Source organism: Stegostoma tigrinum, chromosome 11 (genome assembly GCF_030684315.1).
Source record: "Stegostoma tigrinum isolate sSteTig4 chromosome 11, sSteTig4.hap1, whole genome shotgun sequence".
In the NCBI taxonomy this organism is placed as follows: Eukaryota; Metazoa; Chordata; class Chondrichthyes; order Orectolobiformes; family Stegostomatidae; genus Stegostoma; species Stegostoma tigrinum.
The window spans coordinates 2,195,746-2,216,082 of record NC_081364.1 but is presented as its reverse complement, the minus strand read 5'-3'; the positions used below and the strand labels follow the sequence as shown (position 1 = coordinate 2,216,082).

General features: G+C 48.8%; 1 protein-coding gene across 4 annotated transcripts in view; it reads left to right on the top strand.

Annotated features, from left to right (window-relative positions):
• The window catches only part of lamb2l (laminin, beta 2-like), a 182,084-nt gene that overhangs the window by 30,336 nt on the left and 131,411 nt on the right, over positions 1-20,337 (top strand). For all 4 annotated transcript variants that reach the window (XM_059649686.1, XM_059649685.1, XM_059649687.1 and 1 more), the window contains one exon: positions 3,575-3,744. In XM_059649686.1, the coding sequence (XP_059505669.1) occupies positions 3,575-3,744 (170 nt within the window). The remainder of the gene's footprint in view (positions 1-3,574; positions 3,745-20,337) is intronic.

Genomic DNA, 20,337 nt, shown 5'->3' with positions numbered 1-20,337 from the left:
GAATGACCTATCCTCGGAGGACCATTCTGAGGAAGGGTTACTCAATCCAAAACATTAATTCTGATTTCTCTCCACGGATGCTGCCAGACCTCCTGAGCTTTTCCAGCAATTTCTATTTTTGTTTCTGATTTACAGCATCCGCAGTTCTTTTGGTTTTTAACTCTATCAGTCCCTGTACTGATCATGTCACTGCCCCTGGCTGTTACAGTAAAAACTCTGCAACAGAGTCTTCTCCTGTGATCTTACTGTTTCTGTTTAGTGATTGTACGCTGTACCGAGCGCCCATTTGAGATGCATGAATCCAAACTAATCCTCACCCCAACGACTGGATATCACCACCCAGGATGGCAAGTGGCTTGGAAGGAGTGGTGTTCCCATGTATCTGCTGCCCTTGTACTTCTAGATGGAAGGAGTTATTAATTTGGAAGGTGCTGCCTGAGGATCTTTGGTGAATTTCTGCAGTGCATCTTGTAGATGGTACACACTGCTGCTACTGAGTTTCGGTGGTGGAGGGAGTGGGATGTTTGTGGATGTGGTGCCAATCAAGCGGCTGCTTTCTCCTGGATGGTGACGAGCTTCTTGAGTGTTGTTGGGGCTGCCCCCATCCAGGCAAGTGGGGAGTATTCCATCACACTCCTGACTTGTGCTTTGGGGAGCCAGGAGGTGAGGAATCTTTGTAACTTTTGGGAGAGGTGGCAAAGCTAGTGGACAGGGAATGCCTATAGATATTACTGAATGCAACGTGCAGACAACACCTGACAACAGGCTGTTTGTTAAAGTTGAACCTCATGGAATTGAAGGTGATTTATTGACCTGGTTCAGATACTGATAGAGCCAAAGGAGACAGAAAGGGGAGATATGGGCGTGCGCGGACCTTACAGGGAACTGCATCAGGCCTCCACTATTCACAGGATTTCAAAATTGGGATATTCAGACTGCAGTGATTTAAGAACGCAACTCACAACCACCTCCTCCAGGGCAACTAGGGATGGGCAATAAGTACTAGACCAGCCTGCAACCCCTTCATCCCATGAAGGAGCAACAAAAGAAGAAACTTGGAATTTGCCACTCGCACAAAGATAGGTGGCACATTGTCAGCAGAGTAGAATGGGGCATAATATTACAAAGGCATTCTGATAGTTTCGGTAAGATTTGACAGTGTGAGGGAGAGGGATTAACATCAGTAGGGAGACAGTCAGTAACACAGGGCCCTGGGGGGAGAGGGGTTACTGAGTGACAGTGTGAGAGAGAGGGATTAACATCAGTAGGGATACAGTCAGTAACACAGGGCCCTGGGGGGAGAGGGGTTACTGAGTGACAGTGTGAGGGAGAGGGATTAACATCAGTAGGGATACAGTCAGTAACACAGGGCTCTGGGGGGGAGAGGGGTTACTGAGTGACAATGTGAGGGAGAGGGATTAACATCAGTAGGGATACAGTCAGTAACACAGGGCCCTGGGGGGAGAGGGGTTACTGAGTGACAGTGTGAGGAAGAGGGATTAACATCAGTAGGGTTACAGTCAGTAACACAGGGCGCTGGGGGGGAGAGGGGTTACTGAGGGACAATGTGAGGGAGAGGGATTAACATCAGTAGGGATACAGTCAGTAACACAGGGCGGTGGGGGGGGAGAGGGGTTACTGAGTGACAGTGTGAGGGAGAGGGATTAACATCAGTAGGGATACAGTCAGTAACACAGGGCCCTGGGGGGAGAGGGGTTACTGAGTGACAGTGTGAGGGAGAGGGATTAACATCAGTAGGGATACAGTCAGTAACACAGGGCCCTGGGGGGAGAGGGGTTACTGAGTGACAGTGTGAGGGAGAGGGATTAACATCAGTAGGGATACAGTCAGTAACACAGGGCTCTGGCGGGGAGAGGGGTTACTGAGTGACAGTGTGAGGGAGAGAGATTAACATCAGTAGGGATACAGTCAGTAACACAGGGCGCTGGGGGGGGAGAGGGGTTACTGCGTGACAGTGTGAGGGAGAGGGATTAACATCAGTAGGGATACAGTCAGTAACACAGGGCTCTGGGGGGGAGAGGGGTTACTGAATGACACTGTGAGGGAGAGGGATTAACATCAGTAGGGATACAGTCAGTAACACAGGGCGCTGGGGGGGAGAGGGGTTACTGAGTGACAGTGTGAGGGAGAGGGATTAACATCAGTAGGGATACAGTCAGTAACACAGGGCGCTGGGGGGGAGAGGGGTTACTGAGTGACAGTGTGAGGGAGAGGGATTAACATCAGTAGGGATACAGTCAGTAACACAGGGCTCTGGGGGGGAGAGGGGTTACTGAGTGACACTGTGAGGGAGAGGGATTAACATCAGTAGGGATACAGTCAGTAACACAGGGCGCTGGCGGGGGAGAGGGGTTACTGAGTGACAGTGTGAGGGAGAGAGATTAACATCAGTAGGGATACAGTCAGTAACACAGGGCGGTGGGGGGGGAGAGGGGTTACTGAGTGACAGTGTGAGGGAGAGGGATTAACATCAGTAGGGATACAGTCAGTAACACAGGGCTCTGGGGTGGGAGAGGGGTTACTGAGTGACAGTGTGAGGGAGAGGGATTAACATCAGTAGGGATACAGTCAGTAACACAGGGCGCTGGCGGGGGAGACGGGTTACTGAGTGACAGTGTGAGGGAGAGGGATTAACATCAGTAGGGATACAGTCAGTAACACAGGGCGCTGGGGGGGGAGGGAGTTACTGAGTGACAGTGTGAGGGAGAGGGATTAACAGTCGAAGACATACAGTATGTAACACAGTGTGTAGATTCTGTGACTAGGATAAGAAGCTAATTATGGACGCGGAAATGGTATATTGGGATTCTTCCCACAGGAGGACAGAAGAGCTAAGAAAAGTTTTCATAATTTTGAAAGAGTTTTGACAGAGTGAAAGATTGATTGTGATTCCTTGAAAGAGTGTCCCTAATTTAGATTGTCAGAGAGTCAGGAGAGAAGTTAGGTGAAATTTTCTTCTGGAAAGAATTGTCGACCCTGGTTCAGATAAAGCCTGTTGCATCTTTAATGCGAAAGATGATAAATATTTGATTTGGAAGACCATATGGGACTGGAACAGTGAGGGTATGGATGTCTCGTGGTGAGATTGGTTTTGTTGCTGTTCTAGGAACCGGCCAGGATCTGGTGGGATGAATAATCTCCCAATATGCCAGAAACCCCTCGGGTTCTCCTGCAGCGGATTTTAGGAAGAATGAGAGATTCAGGAAGTTTCCAGGGAAAGGGTGAGGTGAAGATTTCATGGAGCATGGTCAGGAAAATGGGGTGGAGGGGCAGGTTTGCCGTGTTCCAATCACCTGGTGGAACAAGCTGTCCAAAGATGTTCAGGTTAGGTGAACTGACCACAGTGTATGCAGGGTCTACATGGAATGCTCTTTAGTGGGCCACGTGGCCTGTATCTACACTGTATGGATTCAATGATTCTGTTCTAACAGGCTCAGATTGAATGGTTTCCTCCTGTTGCGATGTTCACATGAACATCACATCATCTTAGTCACTAGTCACTGATGCCTTCTCCCTCACCAACTTTGAAACTTGCCCTTTTTCTCTCCTGTAGCAGTGAGCAGCTTTGCTCAGGATCTCCCGTCCTTACCTCATGGATGTACAGAGGGAAGCTGTTACCCAGCAACCGGTAACCTCCTGATTGGACGAGCTAACAACCTAACTGCCTCATCTACCTGTGGGCTAGAGCAGCCGAGTGACTACTGTATTGTCAGCCACCTCCAGGTAAGAGAGACGGAGCCGGGCCGGGGTATGAGCAGCAATTAGCCAGTGTCAATCCACCAGGACTGACCTGCAAAGTGATCATTTCAGCTGCTAGCAAACAACTAGGAGGAGAATCATCCTTTTGTACCAGATTATTTTAGCTTTGTTTGGACTATTTACTGTTCAGGCCATAGGATAAAGGAGCTAGAGTAGGCCACTTGGCCTACTGAGCCCCTTTCACTATTCTCAAGAGCACACCGGAGATACCATGTACTGTTTTCGTCACCTTTTCTAAAAAGATGGAGATGAATGTTTTGGAAACTTTTTGGAAAATATTCATCAATCTAACGCATGGAATTAAAACAGAAGACGCTGGAGAAACTCTACAGGATCTAGCATCGTCATTGAAGAGAGAAAAAGAGTTAATGTTCTGAGTCTGATATGAATCATTTTCAGAATTTTGAAGATTGGGTACATCAGAAAGGGTTCAGGGAGTAAGGGGACTGCAAGATTAGACAACAAGGAATATTAAAGGGAGCGGGGAGTGAGGGAAGGTTGGAATTAGATTGGGTGGGATATTAAAGGGAGTGGGAGAGTGGGGAGGGAAAGTGGGATTAGACTAGGTGGGATATTAAAGGGAGGGGGGAGAGTGGGTTTTGACTGGGTGGGATATTTAAGGGAAGGGCGAGAGGGGGGAGAGTGGGATTAGACTGGGTGGAATATTTAAGGGAAGGGCGAGGCGGGGGAGAGTGGGATTAGACTGGATGGGATATTATAGGGAAGGGCGAGAGAGGAGGAGAATGGAATTAGACTGGGTGTGATATTAAAGAGAGGGGGGAGAGTTGGGTTAGACTGGGCGGGATATTAAAGGGAGTGGGTGGAAAGAGGGAGAGTGGGATTAGACCGGGTGGGATATTATGGGGAAGGGTGAGAGAGGAGGAGAGTGGGGTTAGACTGGGTGTGATATTAGAGGGTGTGGGAGTGAGGGGGAGAGTGGGGTTAGACTGGGTGGGATATTATGGGGAAGGGTGAGAGAGGAGGAAGGTGGGGTTAGACTGGATGGGATATTATAGGGAAGGGCGAGAGAGGAGGAGAATGGAATTAGACTGGGTGTGATATTAAAGGGAGGGGAGAGAGTTGGATTAGACTGGGCGGGATATTAAAGGGAGTGGGTTGAAAGAGGGAGAGTGGGATTAGACCGGGTGGGATATTATGGGGAAGGGTGAGAGAGGAGGAGAGTGGGGTTAGACTGGGTGGGATATTAAAGGGAGCGGGGAGTGAGGGGGAGAGTGGGATTCGACTGGGTGGGATATTAAAGGGAGCAGGGAGTGAGGGGAAGAGTGGGATTAGACTGGGTGGGATATTGAAGGAAGCAGGGAATGAAGAGTGTGTTGTGGTGCTGAACGGCCTAATTCTCTGATGGAATATTGAATGTTATTTTCTGTGCCTCATTCCCCGTTTCAATGTGGTATCTTTCTCTCTCTGTCAGACTGTCCTGTCACCCCCATCATCCCCCTTTCTCCTCGCCGAACACAAGCTTTGATTTCTTGTCGTGAATTAAACAAGCGAAAAGAGATAAGATCGAAATGCTCAAGTATACACTTCAATGTGGGTGCCACCAACACAGGCCTCTGACTCATTAAAGGAGAAACTCTCCTTATCAGCACACTGCACTATCACCATGCCAACAGCCCCTAGAGATGCAGTGATACTGAGATGCATGTGTTTATTTTGTCTAACATGATGTTGAGAAAATAAATAGAAATTTGAAATAAAAAGGGCAGCTGGTATCTATGAATTGATCATATCCTGAGGCAGGTGGTGATGAAGTTGCCGCAGTGGGGAGGTTGGAGATTGAATAGTATCGCCATTCGGTCTCAGTGTCACACTGCCCCAGGGGCAGGGAAGTGCGGGGAAATGATAGACCCCCTATTGCAGTGTGGAAACCCCAGAGAAGGTCAGGGTACAGCATCATTCCAATTGCTGCACTCGTGAGAATTACTTTTGGAGAGAAAAACGCACCTTGCTGTTGAAAGCAGATCAGAAATTCTAAATGATAAAGTGCAACTTCATTTATATGGTGCTTTTTTGGAGTTCAGGAAGCACTTAGCAAAGCAACCCTAAAACTCCAAAATACTTAGCACTGCAACTTAGTAGTGCAGCTTAATACAGGAATGTGATGGAATACTCCCCACTTGCCTGGATGGGGGCAGCCCCAACAACACTCGGGAAGCTCGGCACCATCCAGGTCAAAGCAGCCGCTTGATTGGCACCACACCCACAAACATCCCACTTCCTCCACCACCAAAGCTCAGTAGCAGCAGTGTGTACCGTCTACAAGATGCACTGCAGAAATTCACCAAAGACCCTCAGGCAGCACCTTCCTAAGTTGCTCGCCCTTAATGGGGCAATGGCCTAGTGGTATTATAGAACATAGAACATAGAGAAGTATAGCCCAGTACAGGCCCTTCGGCCCACGATGTTGTGCCGTGGAATAATCCTAATCCAAAAATAAAATAACCTAACCTACATTCCCCTCAATTCACTGCTGTCCATGTGCATGTCCAGCAGTCGCTTAAATGTCACTAATGACTCCGCTTCCGCGACTACCACTGGTAAACTATTCCATACGCTCACAATGTTAATCCAGAGACACAGGTAATGTTCCGGTGATACGGCTTTGAAAGCCACCACGGCACATGGTGGAATGTGAATTCAATAAATATTTGGAATTAAGAGTCTAATGATGACCAAGAACCCATTGTCAATTGTCAGACGAACCATCTGTTTCACAAATGTCCTTCAGGGAAGGAAACTGCTATCTTAACCTGGTCTGACCTACATGTGACTCTGGACCCACAGCAATGTGGTTGACTCTGAACTGCCCTGTGGGCAATTAGGGATGGGCAATAAATGCTGCCTGGCCAGTGATGCCCTCATCCCATGAATGAATAAAGGAAAAAATCCATGACCACTTCTATCTAGACAAAGTCAGCAGATACAAGGGAACACCATCCCCTGCAAGTTCCCCTCCAAGCCTCTCACCATCCTGACTTGGAAATGTATTGCTGTTCCTTCACTGGCACTGGGTCAGAATCCTGGAATTCCCTCCCTAAGGGGCATTGTTGATCTACCTATGGCACACGGGCTGCAGTGGTTCAAGAAGGCAGCTCACCCCCACCTTCTCAAGGGCATCTAAGGATGGGTAATAAAAATGCTCGCCCATTCAGAGATGCCCACATCCCTCATGAATTAAAAGAAACAACCTTGCAGAAACGGCTCTGGGTTACATAACCACTTGGGCTGTCGCCAACGAGGAACTTAAATAGTTAAGAAGAAACCGAGTGTACCAATGACAAGAGGATTTTACTCCATTTTCTGGGGGGTGTACCCATGCCACAGTCCAAAACTATACAGGAGGTTGTGGAGATTTACCCAGAGTGAAAGCAGTGATGAGAGTCTGCAGTGAATGTGGGAACATTGTGAAGCTGGGATTGTGTAACTTGGAATGAGTTGGTTAAGAAACAATTTAATGGAGGAGTTGAAAGAGTGTGAAGAATGGATGAGGAAACTATATCCAGTTGCAATTTCAATTGTTAATTTTAAATCTGAGACAGATACATTTTTGATCTGGGCCGAACGCAGGTATATGGAGTCAGACAACAGCATGATCTCATTGAATGGTGGAACAGGCTCAAGGGGCTGAATGGCCTACACTTGTTTCTATGTTCCTAACGGCCAGAGTGACAGATGTTCAGAAGGGCACTAGGTGTGCAGGATTTTGGGAGTGGTCTGGGAGACCAGGGAAGAATTCAGAGTGATTGTATCTGTCTGTACCATGAAGCTGGGAACAGAGCTGTCAGTTCAAGGATAATGGGAACTGCAGATGCTGGAGATTCCAAGATGATAAAATGTGAGGCTGGATGAACACAGCAGGCCAAGCAGCATCTCAGGAGCACAAAAGCTGACGTTTCGGGCCTAGACCCTTCATCAGAGAGGGGGATGGGGGGAGGGAACTGGAATAAATAGGGAGAGAGGGGGAGGCGGACCGAAGATGGAGAGCAAAGAAGATAGGTGGCCTGAGGTTGGTCCGGAGGGAGGAGGGTAACTTCTTCAGGTTAGGCATCCCTGGAAGAGGCTTCGCAGTGAGGTTAAAATAGTATCAGAGATAATGGGAACTGCAGATGCCTAACCTGAAGAGGTTACCCTCCTCCCTCCGGACCAACCTCAGGCCACCTATCTTCTTTGCTCTCCATCTTCGGTCCGCCTCCCCCTCTCTCCCTATTTATTCCAGTTCCCTCCCCCCATCCCCCTCTCTGATGAAGGGTCTAGGCCCGAAACGTCAGCTTTTGTGCTCCTGAGATGCTGCTTGGCCTGCTGTGTTCATCCAGCCTCACATTTTATCATGTCAGTTCAAGGATCTGTGTGTCCAAGACAATGGGAACATCAGGAAATGCACTCCACTTGGCTGGATAACACAGAGTTACCATCAACAACACCAGTGCAGCATGAGTGCTCAAGCTGGACAGTGCAGCCACTTTCCTTTCCTTTGATTGAGGGGTGCGAGTGCCACTGGCTAAGCCAGCTTTTATTGCCCAGGGGGCATTTCAGAGTCAACCGGTTTGCTGTGGATCTGGAGTTACGTGTATGCCAGACCAGGTTAGGGACAGCGGATTTCCTTCCTGAAACAGTGCCATGGCCATTCTTTGATGAGCTGAATTACTCCCCCCCCCCCACCCCGGTTTTCTTTATAATTTTTAAATTTCACCACCTACCCTGATGAAAATATAACCCACGTTCCCAGAATGTTAGGTTAGTTAGCTGGATTACCAATCCAGTCACATTATAACTACAACACCCAAGACAATTGAGTAAAAGCTAGATAATGCAGAAAGGAATGGAAGGATGTGTCGATAATGCAGGAGGAGAGTCATGTACAGCACATGCACAAGTATGAATCAGATGGACTGAATGGCCTGCTTCTGTGCCATAGTTCCAGAGTAAGCAGGAACAGTACCAGTCAGAGGAGGTTGGAATCAGACTCAAAGGACCTTGTTTCATTCCTTTGAATATTTAAATAAAAACAGCTCTCTTTAGCAGATTTTGAACTTTAAGATGAAATCCAAAATGGTTTCTGTTGTTTACGAACAACTGAACTTCTGGCAATTAGGAGGAGGACACTGGGAGGTGAGGCTTGGCCAGAGTCAGTATAACTCCCACTGAGGAATGTAATGAAGAGATGCTGCTGAGGCAGGGAGATGGCAGAGTGTGGGTGATGCAAACTTTCTTCACATTCTTATCTGTTAACGCTTGCCTTTCTTTCCAGGCATTGGGTAAATTTTTATGAATTTAAGAATTTTATTGATCATTACAAATATTTTCAATATGTACTAATCATATAGAATTTTACCCCAGTGAGAATGTGTGTGTGTGTGTGTGTGTGGGGGGGGGGGGGGGGCGTACCCCGGTGAGAGTGTGTGTGTGTGTGTGTGTGTGTGTGTGTGTGTGACACCGTACCCCGGTGAGAGTGTGTGTGTGTGTGAGAGAGAGAGACCCCGTACCCCGGTGAGAGTGTCTGTGTGTGTGTGTGTGTGTGTGTGAGAGACCCCGTACCCCGGTGAGAGTGTGTGTGTGTGTGACCCCGTACCCCGGTGAGAGTGTGTGTGTGTGTGTGAGACCCCCATACCCCGGAGAGTATGTGTGTGCGTGCGCGTGTGTTGGTGGGGGGGACCCCGTACGCCAGTGAGACTGTGTGTGTCCGTCCCCGTACCCCGGTGTGTGTGTGTGTGTGTGTGTGACCATGTGGCACAGTAACACAGTCTTGGTCGTACACTGGGAGTTTTGCCTGGTCTGAAGTGTGGAACTTGAGCCCTGAGCTTCAATGCAAGAAACAAGAAAGTCACCCACCGAATCAGAGCTGTCAGGAGAGAAGAAATGAAAGTCAACGAGAGACAGTTTTACAATCGTAACCAATTGTGTAACAAAGGTTCTGGGTATTGCAGTGATTGTGGGGCTATGTGGAGAGAGATCAAACACACAACACTGCCTTATTTGCCTTGGCTTCAAATCAGGATTGAATGAAGGGAGCGGCAGAGGTTAAATTAAAATCAAAATGTAATCACATGGCTGAATACGAAGAGGAATGAGAAATCATAGGGTGAAAATAAGCTGGAGGTAGAACAAACACTTGCAATAACTATGCAATAGTGACTGTGGTCGGACTGCTGTGTGGGACAATGTCATTGTGGATTGTTACATCAGTTTGTTTGCTCCCTGGCACAGTGACTTCAGGGTAAGCTGAGAAAGATGGTGGGAATGAACCATTCCCCATCCCCCTCTACCCCCCACCCCCGGGTTTGTTAACCCACCAGGTGTGAAATCATGTCCCACCACAACAGTTTGGGATTTGCGTTTTGTATCATGCACAGTATCAAGTCATGTTTACACCACAGATACAGAGCATTTGGCCCAGCTACTCCCATGCAAGTATTTATTCTCCGCTTGAGCATCCTTCAGCTCGCCTTAACATCACATCCTTCTAAACATCTTCCACATAAACTGGACACGTGCACTTACACATTAGAATAATCATGGGCCATTCAGTCCCTTGGACTCTGCTCCAGCAGTCAATGCCCAACGGAACTGTGGCTTTAACTGCACCCTCCTACCCAGCCTGATACCCTAGTTCCCTCGGTTGTTTAAAAATCCAATTACCTCCACCCAGGAGTTCAGCTGCACTTCACTCTGGGAAACAATGTTTCCCAGACATGACACTCCGACAGGAAAAATGTTCTCCTCATAGCGGTCTTCAATGGAAGGGCTTTTATTTTTGAACTCTGTCCCTGCCACCAGGGGAGAAGGGAAGTTAGGAGGCCAAAACTCTACACAATTCTCCAGATCTGGGCTCAGCCGTAATAAAATATAACCACTTTGAGATTCCAGTCCCTTTTGAAGTAAGCTGCAACATTTAATTCCCCTTTCTAACCATCTCCTGTACCTGCAAACTAACATCAGTGACTCCCGAGGTGAGAGTGACAGTCCTTAATGTCAAGGCTGCATTCAACCATGTGCCCCAGCAAAACTGGAATCATTGGGTGTCGGGGGCAAACTCTCCCCACTGGTTGGAGCCATACCTGTCATGGGGGCATTGTTGGAGGTCAGTCATCTCAGCTCCAGGCCATCTCTGCAGGAGTTCCTCAGGGTAGCATCCTTGGCCCAACCATCTTCAGCTGCTTCATCAATGACCTTCCCTCCATCATAAGGTCAGAAGTGGGGATACTCACCGATGATTGCAGTGTTCAGCACCATTCGTGACCCCTCAGATAGTGAAGCAGTCCATGTTCACATGCAACAAGATCTGGACAATACCCAGGCTTGGGCTGACAAGTGGCAAATCATATTTGCACCACACAAATGCCAGGCTATGACCATCACCAATAAGAGACAATCTAAACCCCACCCCTTGACATTCAATGGTGTTACCGTCACTGAATCCCCCAAAATCAACACCGTGGTGGTTATTATTGAACAGATACATCCCTGTTCCTTCACTGTCACTGGGTCAGAATCATACGATTCCCTCCCTAAGGGCATTGTGGGTCAACCCACAGCACATGGACTGCAGTGGTTCAAGAAGGCAGCTCGCCCCCATCTTCTCAAGGGCAACTAGGGATGGTCAATAAATGCTGGTCCACTGAGCGAAGCCAGAGTTCCACGAGTGAATATTGAAACTGAAAGGTGCATCCCAGCATGGTGTCTGCATCTGAGCTGGTGGGCAATGCATTTATCATGGGGAGACACCATTAACCTGAAACATTAATTCTGTGTCTCTTGGTGCTGATTTGTGTGACCTAGTGAGCATCTCCAGCATTTTCTGTTTTTAATTCAGATTATCAGCAGCTGCAGTATTTTGCTTTTGTCCATTGCTATCACACAGGGTTTGAATGACTTATTGTCACATGTACCAAAACACAGTGAAAAACTTTACTTACAAGCAGTACAGGCAGATCATAGTAAGCAAAGGATGCACAGATCAAAAAGATTCCGACAAAGGAATACAGTCTACAATGCACAGCGCAAGCGTTAGACACGATCAACATTAGCGAGATCTGTGTTATTTGAGGCTAGAGAGTCCATTCATCAGTCTGATAACGGCCAGGAAGAAGCTGTTCCTGAACCTGCTGGTGCATCTTCTGCCTGATGGAAGAGATTTTAGGAGATCATTACTGGGGTGCGATGGGTCTTTGATGATGTTGGCCGCCTTTCCTTGGCAGTGAGCCGTGTAAATAGAGTCCATGGATGGAAGGTTGGTTTCTCTGATGGTCGGGGCTCTGCACACCACCTTCTGTAGTTTCTTACAGTCTTGGACAGAGCATTTGCATACCAGGCCATTAGGCACCCGCATGGAATGCTGTCAATTGTACATCTGTAGAAGTTGGTGAGGGACCTTTGGGACATGCCAAATTTCCTGAGCCACCTGAGAAACAAGAGGCAGTGTAGTGTCTACTTGACTGTCGCATCTACGTGGGAAGACCAGGACAGGTTGTTGGTTTTCATCACTCTCTGAGAAACTTGATGCTCTTCACCCTGTCGACCTCAGTTCATTGCAGCAGGTGGGGCTGTGTTCTTTTTCCTCCTGTCTTTCTGAAGGCAGTGGTCAGCCCTTTAGTTTTGCCGATGTGGAGAGACAGATTGTTTTCATCGCACCACATCACCGAGCTCTCTCTCTCCCTTGTGCATTTTGATGCTTCGTTGTTAGAAATCCATTCCACTGCGATGGTGTCATCAGCAAACTTGTAAATGCCGTTCGTTCAGAATTTGGCGACACAGTCGTGGGTGTACAGGGAGCACAGCAGGGGGCTGTGTGTACAGGGAGCACAGCAGGGGGCTGTGTGTACAGGGAGCACAGCAGGGGGCTGGGTGTACAGGGAGCACAGCAGGGAGCTGGATGTACAGCGACCACCGTAGGGGGCTGTGTGTACAGGGAGCACAGCAGGGGGCTGTGTGTACAGGGAGCACGGCAGGGGGCTGGGTGTACAGGGAGCTGGATGTACAGCGACCACCGTAGGGGGCTGTGTGTACAGGGAGCACAGCAGGGGGCTGTGTGTACAGGGAGCACAGCAGGGGGCTGGGTGTACAGAGAGCAAGCAGGGGGCTGGGTGTACAGGGAGCTGGATGTACAGGGACTACAGTAGGGGACTGAGTGTACAGGGAGCACAGCAGGGGGCTGGGTGTACAGGGAGCACAGCAGGGGGCTGTGTGTACAGGGAGCATGGCAGGGGGCTGTGTGTACAGGGAGCACGGCAGGGGGCTGGGTGTACAGGGAGCACAGCAGGGAGCTGGATGTACAGCGACCACCGTAGGGGGCTGTGTGTACAGGGAGCACAGCAGGGGGCTGTGTGTACAGGGAGCACGGCAGGGGGCTGGGTGTACAGGGAGCTGGATGTACAGCGACCACCGTAGGGGGCTGTGTGTACAGGGAGCACAGCAGGGGGCTGTGTGTACAGGGAGCACAGCAGGGGGCTGGGTGTACAGGGAGCATGGCAGGGGGCTGTGTGTACAGGGAGCACGGCAGGGGGCTGTGTGTACAGGGAGCACTGCAGGGGGCTGTGTGTACAGGGAGCACAGCAGGGGGCTGGGTGTACAGGGAGCATGGCAGGGGGCTGGGTGTACAGGGAGCATGGCAGGGGGCTGGGTGTACAGGGAGCACAGCAGGGGGCTGTGTGTACAGGGAGCACAGCAGGGGGCTGGGTGTACAGGGAGCACAGCAGGGGGCTGTGTGTACAGGGAGCACGGCAGGGGGCTGTGTGTACAGGGAGCACGGCAGGGGGCTGAGGACACATCCTTGGGGGGCTCCAGTGTTAAGTGTTATTGTGGAGGGGGTGCAGTTCCCTATCCTCACTGACTGCGGTCTGTGGGTCAGGAAGCTGAGGATCCAGTTGCAGAGGGCGGAGCCGAGACCGAGGTGTCGGAGTTTTGGGATCAGTCTGGAGGAGGGGATAATGGTGTTAACTACAGCTCCGCCTTCAATGAACAGGAGCCTGAGATAGGTGTCCTTGTCATCCAGATGTTACAGGGACGAGTGCAGGGCCTAGGGATACGGCATCCTCTGCAAACCTGTTACGTCTGTAGGCAAATTGGGGGGGATCGAGGCAGGCTGGGAGACTGGATGTGGGTCATGACCAGCTTCTCAAAGCACTTTGTAATTATTGAGCTCAGAACCACAGGGCAGTAGTCATTAAGGCACTCTGCATGTGTTTTCTTAGGTATGGGGATGAGCGTGGTCTTCTTGGAGCAGGTGGGGACTTTGGCCTGTAGAGGGGGAGGTTAAAGGTGTTGGCGAATACCTCCGCTAGTTGGTCCGCACAGGATCTGAGTGCTCGGCCAGGGATACCATCTGGGCCCTTCGCTTTCCTTGGGTTGACTCCCAGGAAGACTGATCTCATGTCTGAAGGCTTTCATCAACTGGCATTCCTGTCACACTTTGAAAAATGTGTTCAGTGGAGAAGGGTGTGTTGCAAAGCACTGTGTGATGTCTTAAAATTATTTCTAAATCAACGTGTTAGGTCATCTCAGCTACAGTTGGGATTCGAGCACAGTTCCCCCAGTCCAGTGCTGGGAACAGTACCCAAGTATCTCGAGTGCTGTTCCGTTCACTGTCTTTTCACTGCAGTAACGTTCGGTCCATTAGGAACATTATTTTCTTTTCCAGTTCGAATGAACAGAATGTCTGAGCTGACTCCTGTTTGACTGCTTTAAGTGAGACATTGCTGGGAGTGGCAAAAACAATAATTTCACACAATACTTCCATTCAGATTCAGATTCTACCTTGTAATTACACATTTTTCGATGCTAAAGAGATTTGTACAGAAGATTAAACGTGAGGTTAAACCCCGGTCAGTGCAAGTTTATTGATGCAGAAGTTTCAAAATGGCAAAGAAAGGTTTTCACTTGTATAGCAACTGTTACAACCTGGGGACAAGTGAAAGTATTTTATAGCCAATCAAGTATTTTTGAAGTACAGTCACTGTTGTAATGTTGAAGTGCAGCAGCCAATTTGCTGAACAGCAAGATTCTCTATAAACAGCAGTGATGTAAAAACCAGAACATCTGACATTGATGTGGGGTAAGGGTAAAAATTGGCCAGGAAACAAAAGAGTGCCCAGCAGGGCAGAAGAGGTTCTTCCGCACACTGCCCTACGATCTTTGTTCAATAGCTGCACTCTAGCCTTTCGCTAACTCCCTTACTTAAGGCATGTCATAGACTCAGACTCTAATACTAACTTGGAAGACAAACCAGACAGGCTGGGGTAGTTTTCTTTACAGCAGAGTGAGCAAGGATCAATACTCAGGGAACATGGTTTTAAGGAGGTTAAGAGGAAATCTGAGGAAACCATTTTTTCAGCCCAAAGATTCTAAGAAACTGGAACTTATTGCCTAAAACGGTGTAGGAGGCAGGACCCCTCGAAATATTTCAGAAGTGCTTAGATGAGCACTTGAAAGACCATGGCAAGCAAAATTCCAGGTCAAGTGCTTGGAAATAGGATTCGAAGGGCTGGATATTTGCTGACCAACGCAGACACAATGGGGCGAATAGCCTCTTTGTGTTGTGAAAACTCTTATTAAATTTGTTGTTTTCCAAATTGCCCAAATCTTCCATGCTAATATCAACAGAGCTTTTTGAACAGACCTCTCAAATGTTAATGTTGCTTTGTCTCTGCACTTTCTCAGTGGCTGTAACACTGCATCTTGCACTGTGTTCTGTTAACCTGATGCACTTGTACAATATGACCTGCCTGTAAGGCACATTAAGACAACGCTTTTCACTGTGTCTCAGTATGGGTGGCAGTAATAAATTAAGTTAAATCAATAATTCATTTGTAAAGTCTCCTGTAACCACCCCTTCATTACTAAGATCTTTGAATGTAGGAGTTGGGACACGATGTCGATGTGAGTGAGGCCTCTTCTGGAATACTGTGTCCAGTGCTGGTCACCCAGTCTTTGGAAGGATACTATCAAACTGGAGAGGGTTCAGAAAAGATAGACCAGGATGTTGCTGGGAATGGAGTGTGAGTTGTGGGGAGAGGCTGGATAGACTGGGACTTTTCTCGTTGGCGTGTAGGAGGTTAGGAGGTGATCTTGTTGATGTTTATGAAATAATGAAGGGTAAGTGTGTGGGGTGGGGGATTTCAAAATAAAGGGGCATAGTTTTAAGGTGAGAGGAGAAAGATTTTAAAAAGACGTAAGGCGCATTTCTTTTTACACACAGAGTGGTTCGTGTGTGGAATGAATTTCCAGAAAAAGTGGTGGATGTGGGTACAGTAGCAACATTTAACTGATTAGATTAGATTCCCTGCAGTGTGGAAACAGGCCCTTCGGCCCAACAAGTCCACACCACCCCTTGCAGCATCCCACCCAGACCCATCCCCCTATACCCGCACACCCCTGAACACTAGGGGTAATTTAGCATGGCCAATCCACCTAGCCTGCACATCTTTGGACTATAGGAGGAAACTGGAGCACCTGGAGGAAACCCACGCAGACACAGGGAGAATGTGCAAACTCCACACAGACAGTCGCCCGAGGCTGGAATCGAACCTGGGTCCCTGGCGCTGTGAGGCTGCAGTGCTAACCACTGAGCCACTGTGCCGCCCAAGACATTGAGATAAGTACATGAACAGGAAAGGTTTAGAGGGATATGGGCCAAGAGTAGACAGGTGGGAATAGTCCAGCTTAGGAAACTTGGTCGGCATGGGCTGGTTGGACCAAGTCTGTATGACTGTCCCAAATTGACGTCACTGTTTTTGTTTCAGCAATCCAAGGAGGCAGCTCATTGCCACTGAATCCAGGGACGGCCAATGAATGGTGCTGTATGTCTCAGAACTACAAGCGAATAAATGATTGAAAGTCCCATTGCACCCATTGCTGTTCCCTGCCTCCTCAGTGTGTCACTGTCAGTATTCCTTGTGCCATTTTTGTCTCAAACAACTTTCCAACTTGGTGTGTGAATCCTGAGCGGATCCATCTCCCTCTCTCACTCTTGCCTCCTGTGTGTTGTGCACCAGTCAGTTTGACTGGTTTGAGAGTTTGGGAAGGTCAGATAAAACAATAAATTACTCTTACCCTTATTTCATTGAATTTTTTTTTAGTCATTTCAGCCGCGGTGTCTCCATAGCACCTACACCTCTCACCCAGTTCTCTCATCTCAATGGGCACTGCTGGATACCTGTATTACGAAGGTCATCTTGTACATGCAGAGTGGAACATGCCCAATTCCCCTGTTCAGTCCTGTTCAATGTCCTAATATCCTTTCTCTTTTTGCGTTAAGCGGATGTTGACTCAGTCAAGACAAACAGAGGATCAGATAAAATATGAATCAAGTCAGCTGTACAGTTCATGGAGCAGGGTAGAGGGAGGTATGGTTAGAATGCAGCAAGGTTTACATTGTATAATCTGTTCCGCAGTCAGTCTCCACCATTCCCAATAGACAGATTGTAGGGAGTTGAGTTTACAGCAAATGGATTACAGCAAATTCTTTGTCTCATTTCGCCTTCAATTTGACTTATTTTCGAAGTCCTTCCTGCTTTAAAAACTAATGCAAAGTTACCATAGCAAACTGTGTCATATGACATGGTAATTCCCATCATTCCTCTCTGAGGTCATTGTTCAGGAGTGATTAAAACTACATTTAGGATACACACAAGGACGAATTTTTTTCTCTGAGTGGAATGAATCTGTGGAATTCTTTGCCAGAGAGGGCTGTTAAGGCTGGGTTGTTAAGTAAATTCAAAGCTGAGAAATGGATTTTTAATCGGCAAGAGATTTAAAGACAGGAAAGTGGAGTTGAGGATTAGCAGATCAGCCATGACATCATTGAATGGTAGAGCAGATTTGATGGGCTGAATGGTCTACTTCTGCTCCTTCTCTTATGGGCAATGACCTTGAGCCAAGGTCTCCATTGGAATCTCTGAATCTGCCATTTCTTTGACATGTTACTAAGGTTAGAAGTATAATCTCTGCCAGTTGCCCCTCCCTGCTTCACTGATGGGTCATTGGCCATCACTGGGTGACAGGGACACACGTCTGGCTCAGTGAAACCATTGTTTGTGTATGGCCAGGCCAGTCACGGCCAGTGTCTGATTCCAATCTCAGCCATTGTCCTACACAGAATCTCTTTCATTCAAATCCTATCAGGCTGGATCCTAGTGTCCAAGAATCCACTCAATATTGTGAAATATCCCAAGGCATGTTATTGGAAGAATAATGAAGACCATCAGACACAGCAGGGAAAATGTCCCTTCGAGTTTAGAAGAACGAGGGGTGATCTGATTGAAGCATACAAGATGCTGAAGGCCCTGACAGGGTAGACATTGAGAGGTAACAAGGTGTAGAGCTGGATGAACACACAAGCAGAAGGGAACGTGGCAAAAACAGACAGTGCTGGAGAAACTGAGCAGGTCAGGTAGTGTCTGTGGAGAGAAAGCAGAGTTAATGTTTTGAGTCCAGTGACCCTTCTCCAGAAGGGAACATGGGGCCAGGAAAAGGACAGTTAGCTCCTTTGGCCACTTCACTGAGGAGCTGACTCTGAGGCCCCTGTTTCTTTCCAGAAACCTTCCCCAAGAACATTCGACCAATCCTTGTTTTCAATCTCCTATTGACCCAAAGCACAGCAGCTTTCAGAGAAAGGGGTTCAGATTTCCACCCCAGTTCTCTCTGGCTTCATCCAAAAGACCTGCTTCTGATGTTAGAGATATGGTCACATCTCCTGAATTTCCTGAAAATTCTGATGGCAGGTATATGAGGCCAGGAGCTGGGAAATGGGATGAGAGTAGTAGGGTGATTGGTTCAGACTAGTGCAGACCCGATGGGCTGAAGGGCCTTTTTTGGTGCTGGAGACCTCTATAACTTCCAAGGAGCGAGAAGAAGGTTCATGTAAAATGAAAGCTGGCAATTTCTTTCTTTCCTGACCATTCTGACACTAGCCCAGTGACTACAGACCTGCTGAAGCCCACTGTCTGCCATTCGGGCTGATATATGACTGGATTACAAATGTGATGTGCTTCATCAACACCTTTCAGTCCCGGTTATTTATTCTACTCCGATCTGATCTCAGTTCGGGGCTTCTTGTTGTAGTTGTGAGATTCGACCAACTTCTCTTGATATGGTGTGAACACGGGAGGTTTTCATGATGTACGCCTTTGAACAATTGAATTTTTTCTGAGGACGCTGTCATTGGTTGCAGTCCAATGCTCAAGGACATGGTGAAAAGCCAAGGTATTTGGCAAGATTCAGCCAGTGAACAAAGATACCAAGGCAAGCGAGCTGTGTAACAAGAAATCACCATTATCTTGAAGTTGCTATTGATGGCAGTTGGTGAAGCTTTCTGTGCACACTGCGTCTATTCATGAGAGATTCTGTTCATTGGCAAGTCTGCCCTTGATGTGCACTTCAAACAGACTTAAACAACCATTTGTAAATCACAAGTGGGAAAAAAGAAAACTCTCAAGTCTCTACAAAGGCTTTCAGTGCATCAGGACAGGAAATGAAAGGCTTCCAGTGCAGCTTCTGTTGTAAAATTGAGAAAAACAGGAGCCGGTTTTACTCACAGACAAATAACCAGACAGTCAGTAATCGGTTTGAAGGATGTGCAGGAAAGATGAAATCAGAAAGGCCAGTTCTGCCCTGCACTGAAGAATGACTGTGAAATCCTCTTTTCTGTGGAAAGACAGAGAGAGGGAGAGCACATGGGGCATTGGCTCAACACCTCATCGTAAAACTACCTCTCCGTCAGCACTGACCCTCCGACAGTGTGGCACTCCCTCAGCACTGACCCTCCGACAGTGCGGCGCTCCCTCAGTACGGACCCTCCGACAGTGCGGCGCTCCCTCAGTACGGACCCTCCGACAGTGCGGCGGTCCCTCAGCACTGACCCTCCGACAGTACGGCGCTCCCTCAGCACTGACCCTCCGACAGTGTGGCACTCCCTCAGCACTGACCCTCCGACAGTGCGGCGCTCCCTCAGTACGGACCCTCCGACAGTGCGGCACTCCCTCAGTACGGACCCTCCGACAGTGCGTCACTGCCTCAGCACTGACCCTCCGACAGTGCAGCGCTCCCTCAGTATTGACCCTCCGACAGTGCAGTACTCCCTCAGCACTGACCCTCCGACAATGCGGCACTCCCTCAGCACTGACCCTCCGACAGTGCGGCACTCCCTCACCACTGACCCTCCGACAGTGCGCACTCCCTCAGTACTGACCCTCCGACAGTGCGGCGGTCCCTCAGCACTGACCCTCCGACAGTGCGCACTCCCTCAGCACTGACCCTCCGACAGTGCGTCACTCCCTCAGCACTGACCCTCCGACAGTGCGGCGCTACCTCAGCACTGACCCTCCGACAGTGCGGCACTCCCTCAGCACTGACCCTCCGACAGTGCGGCACTACCTCAGCACTGACCCTCCGACAGTGCGGCACTGCCTCAGCACTGACCCTCCGACAGTGCGCACTCCCTCAGCACTGACCCTCCGACAGTGCGGCACTGCCTCAGCACTGACCCTCCGACAGTGCGGCACTCCCTCAGCACTGACCCTCCGACAGTGCGGCACTGCCTTAGCA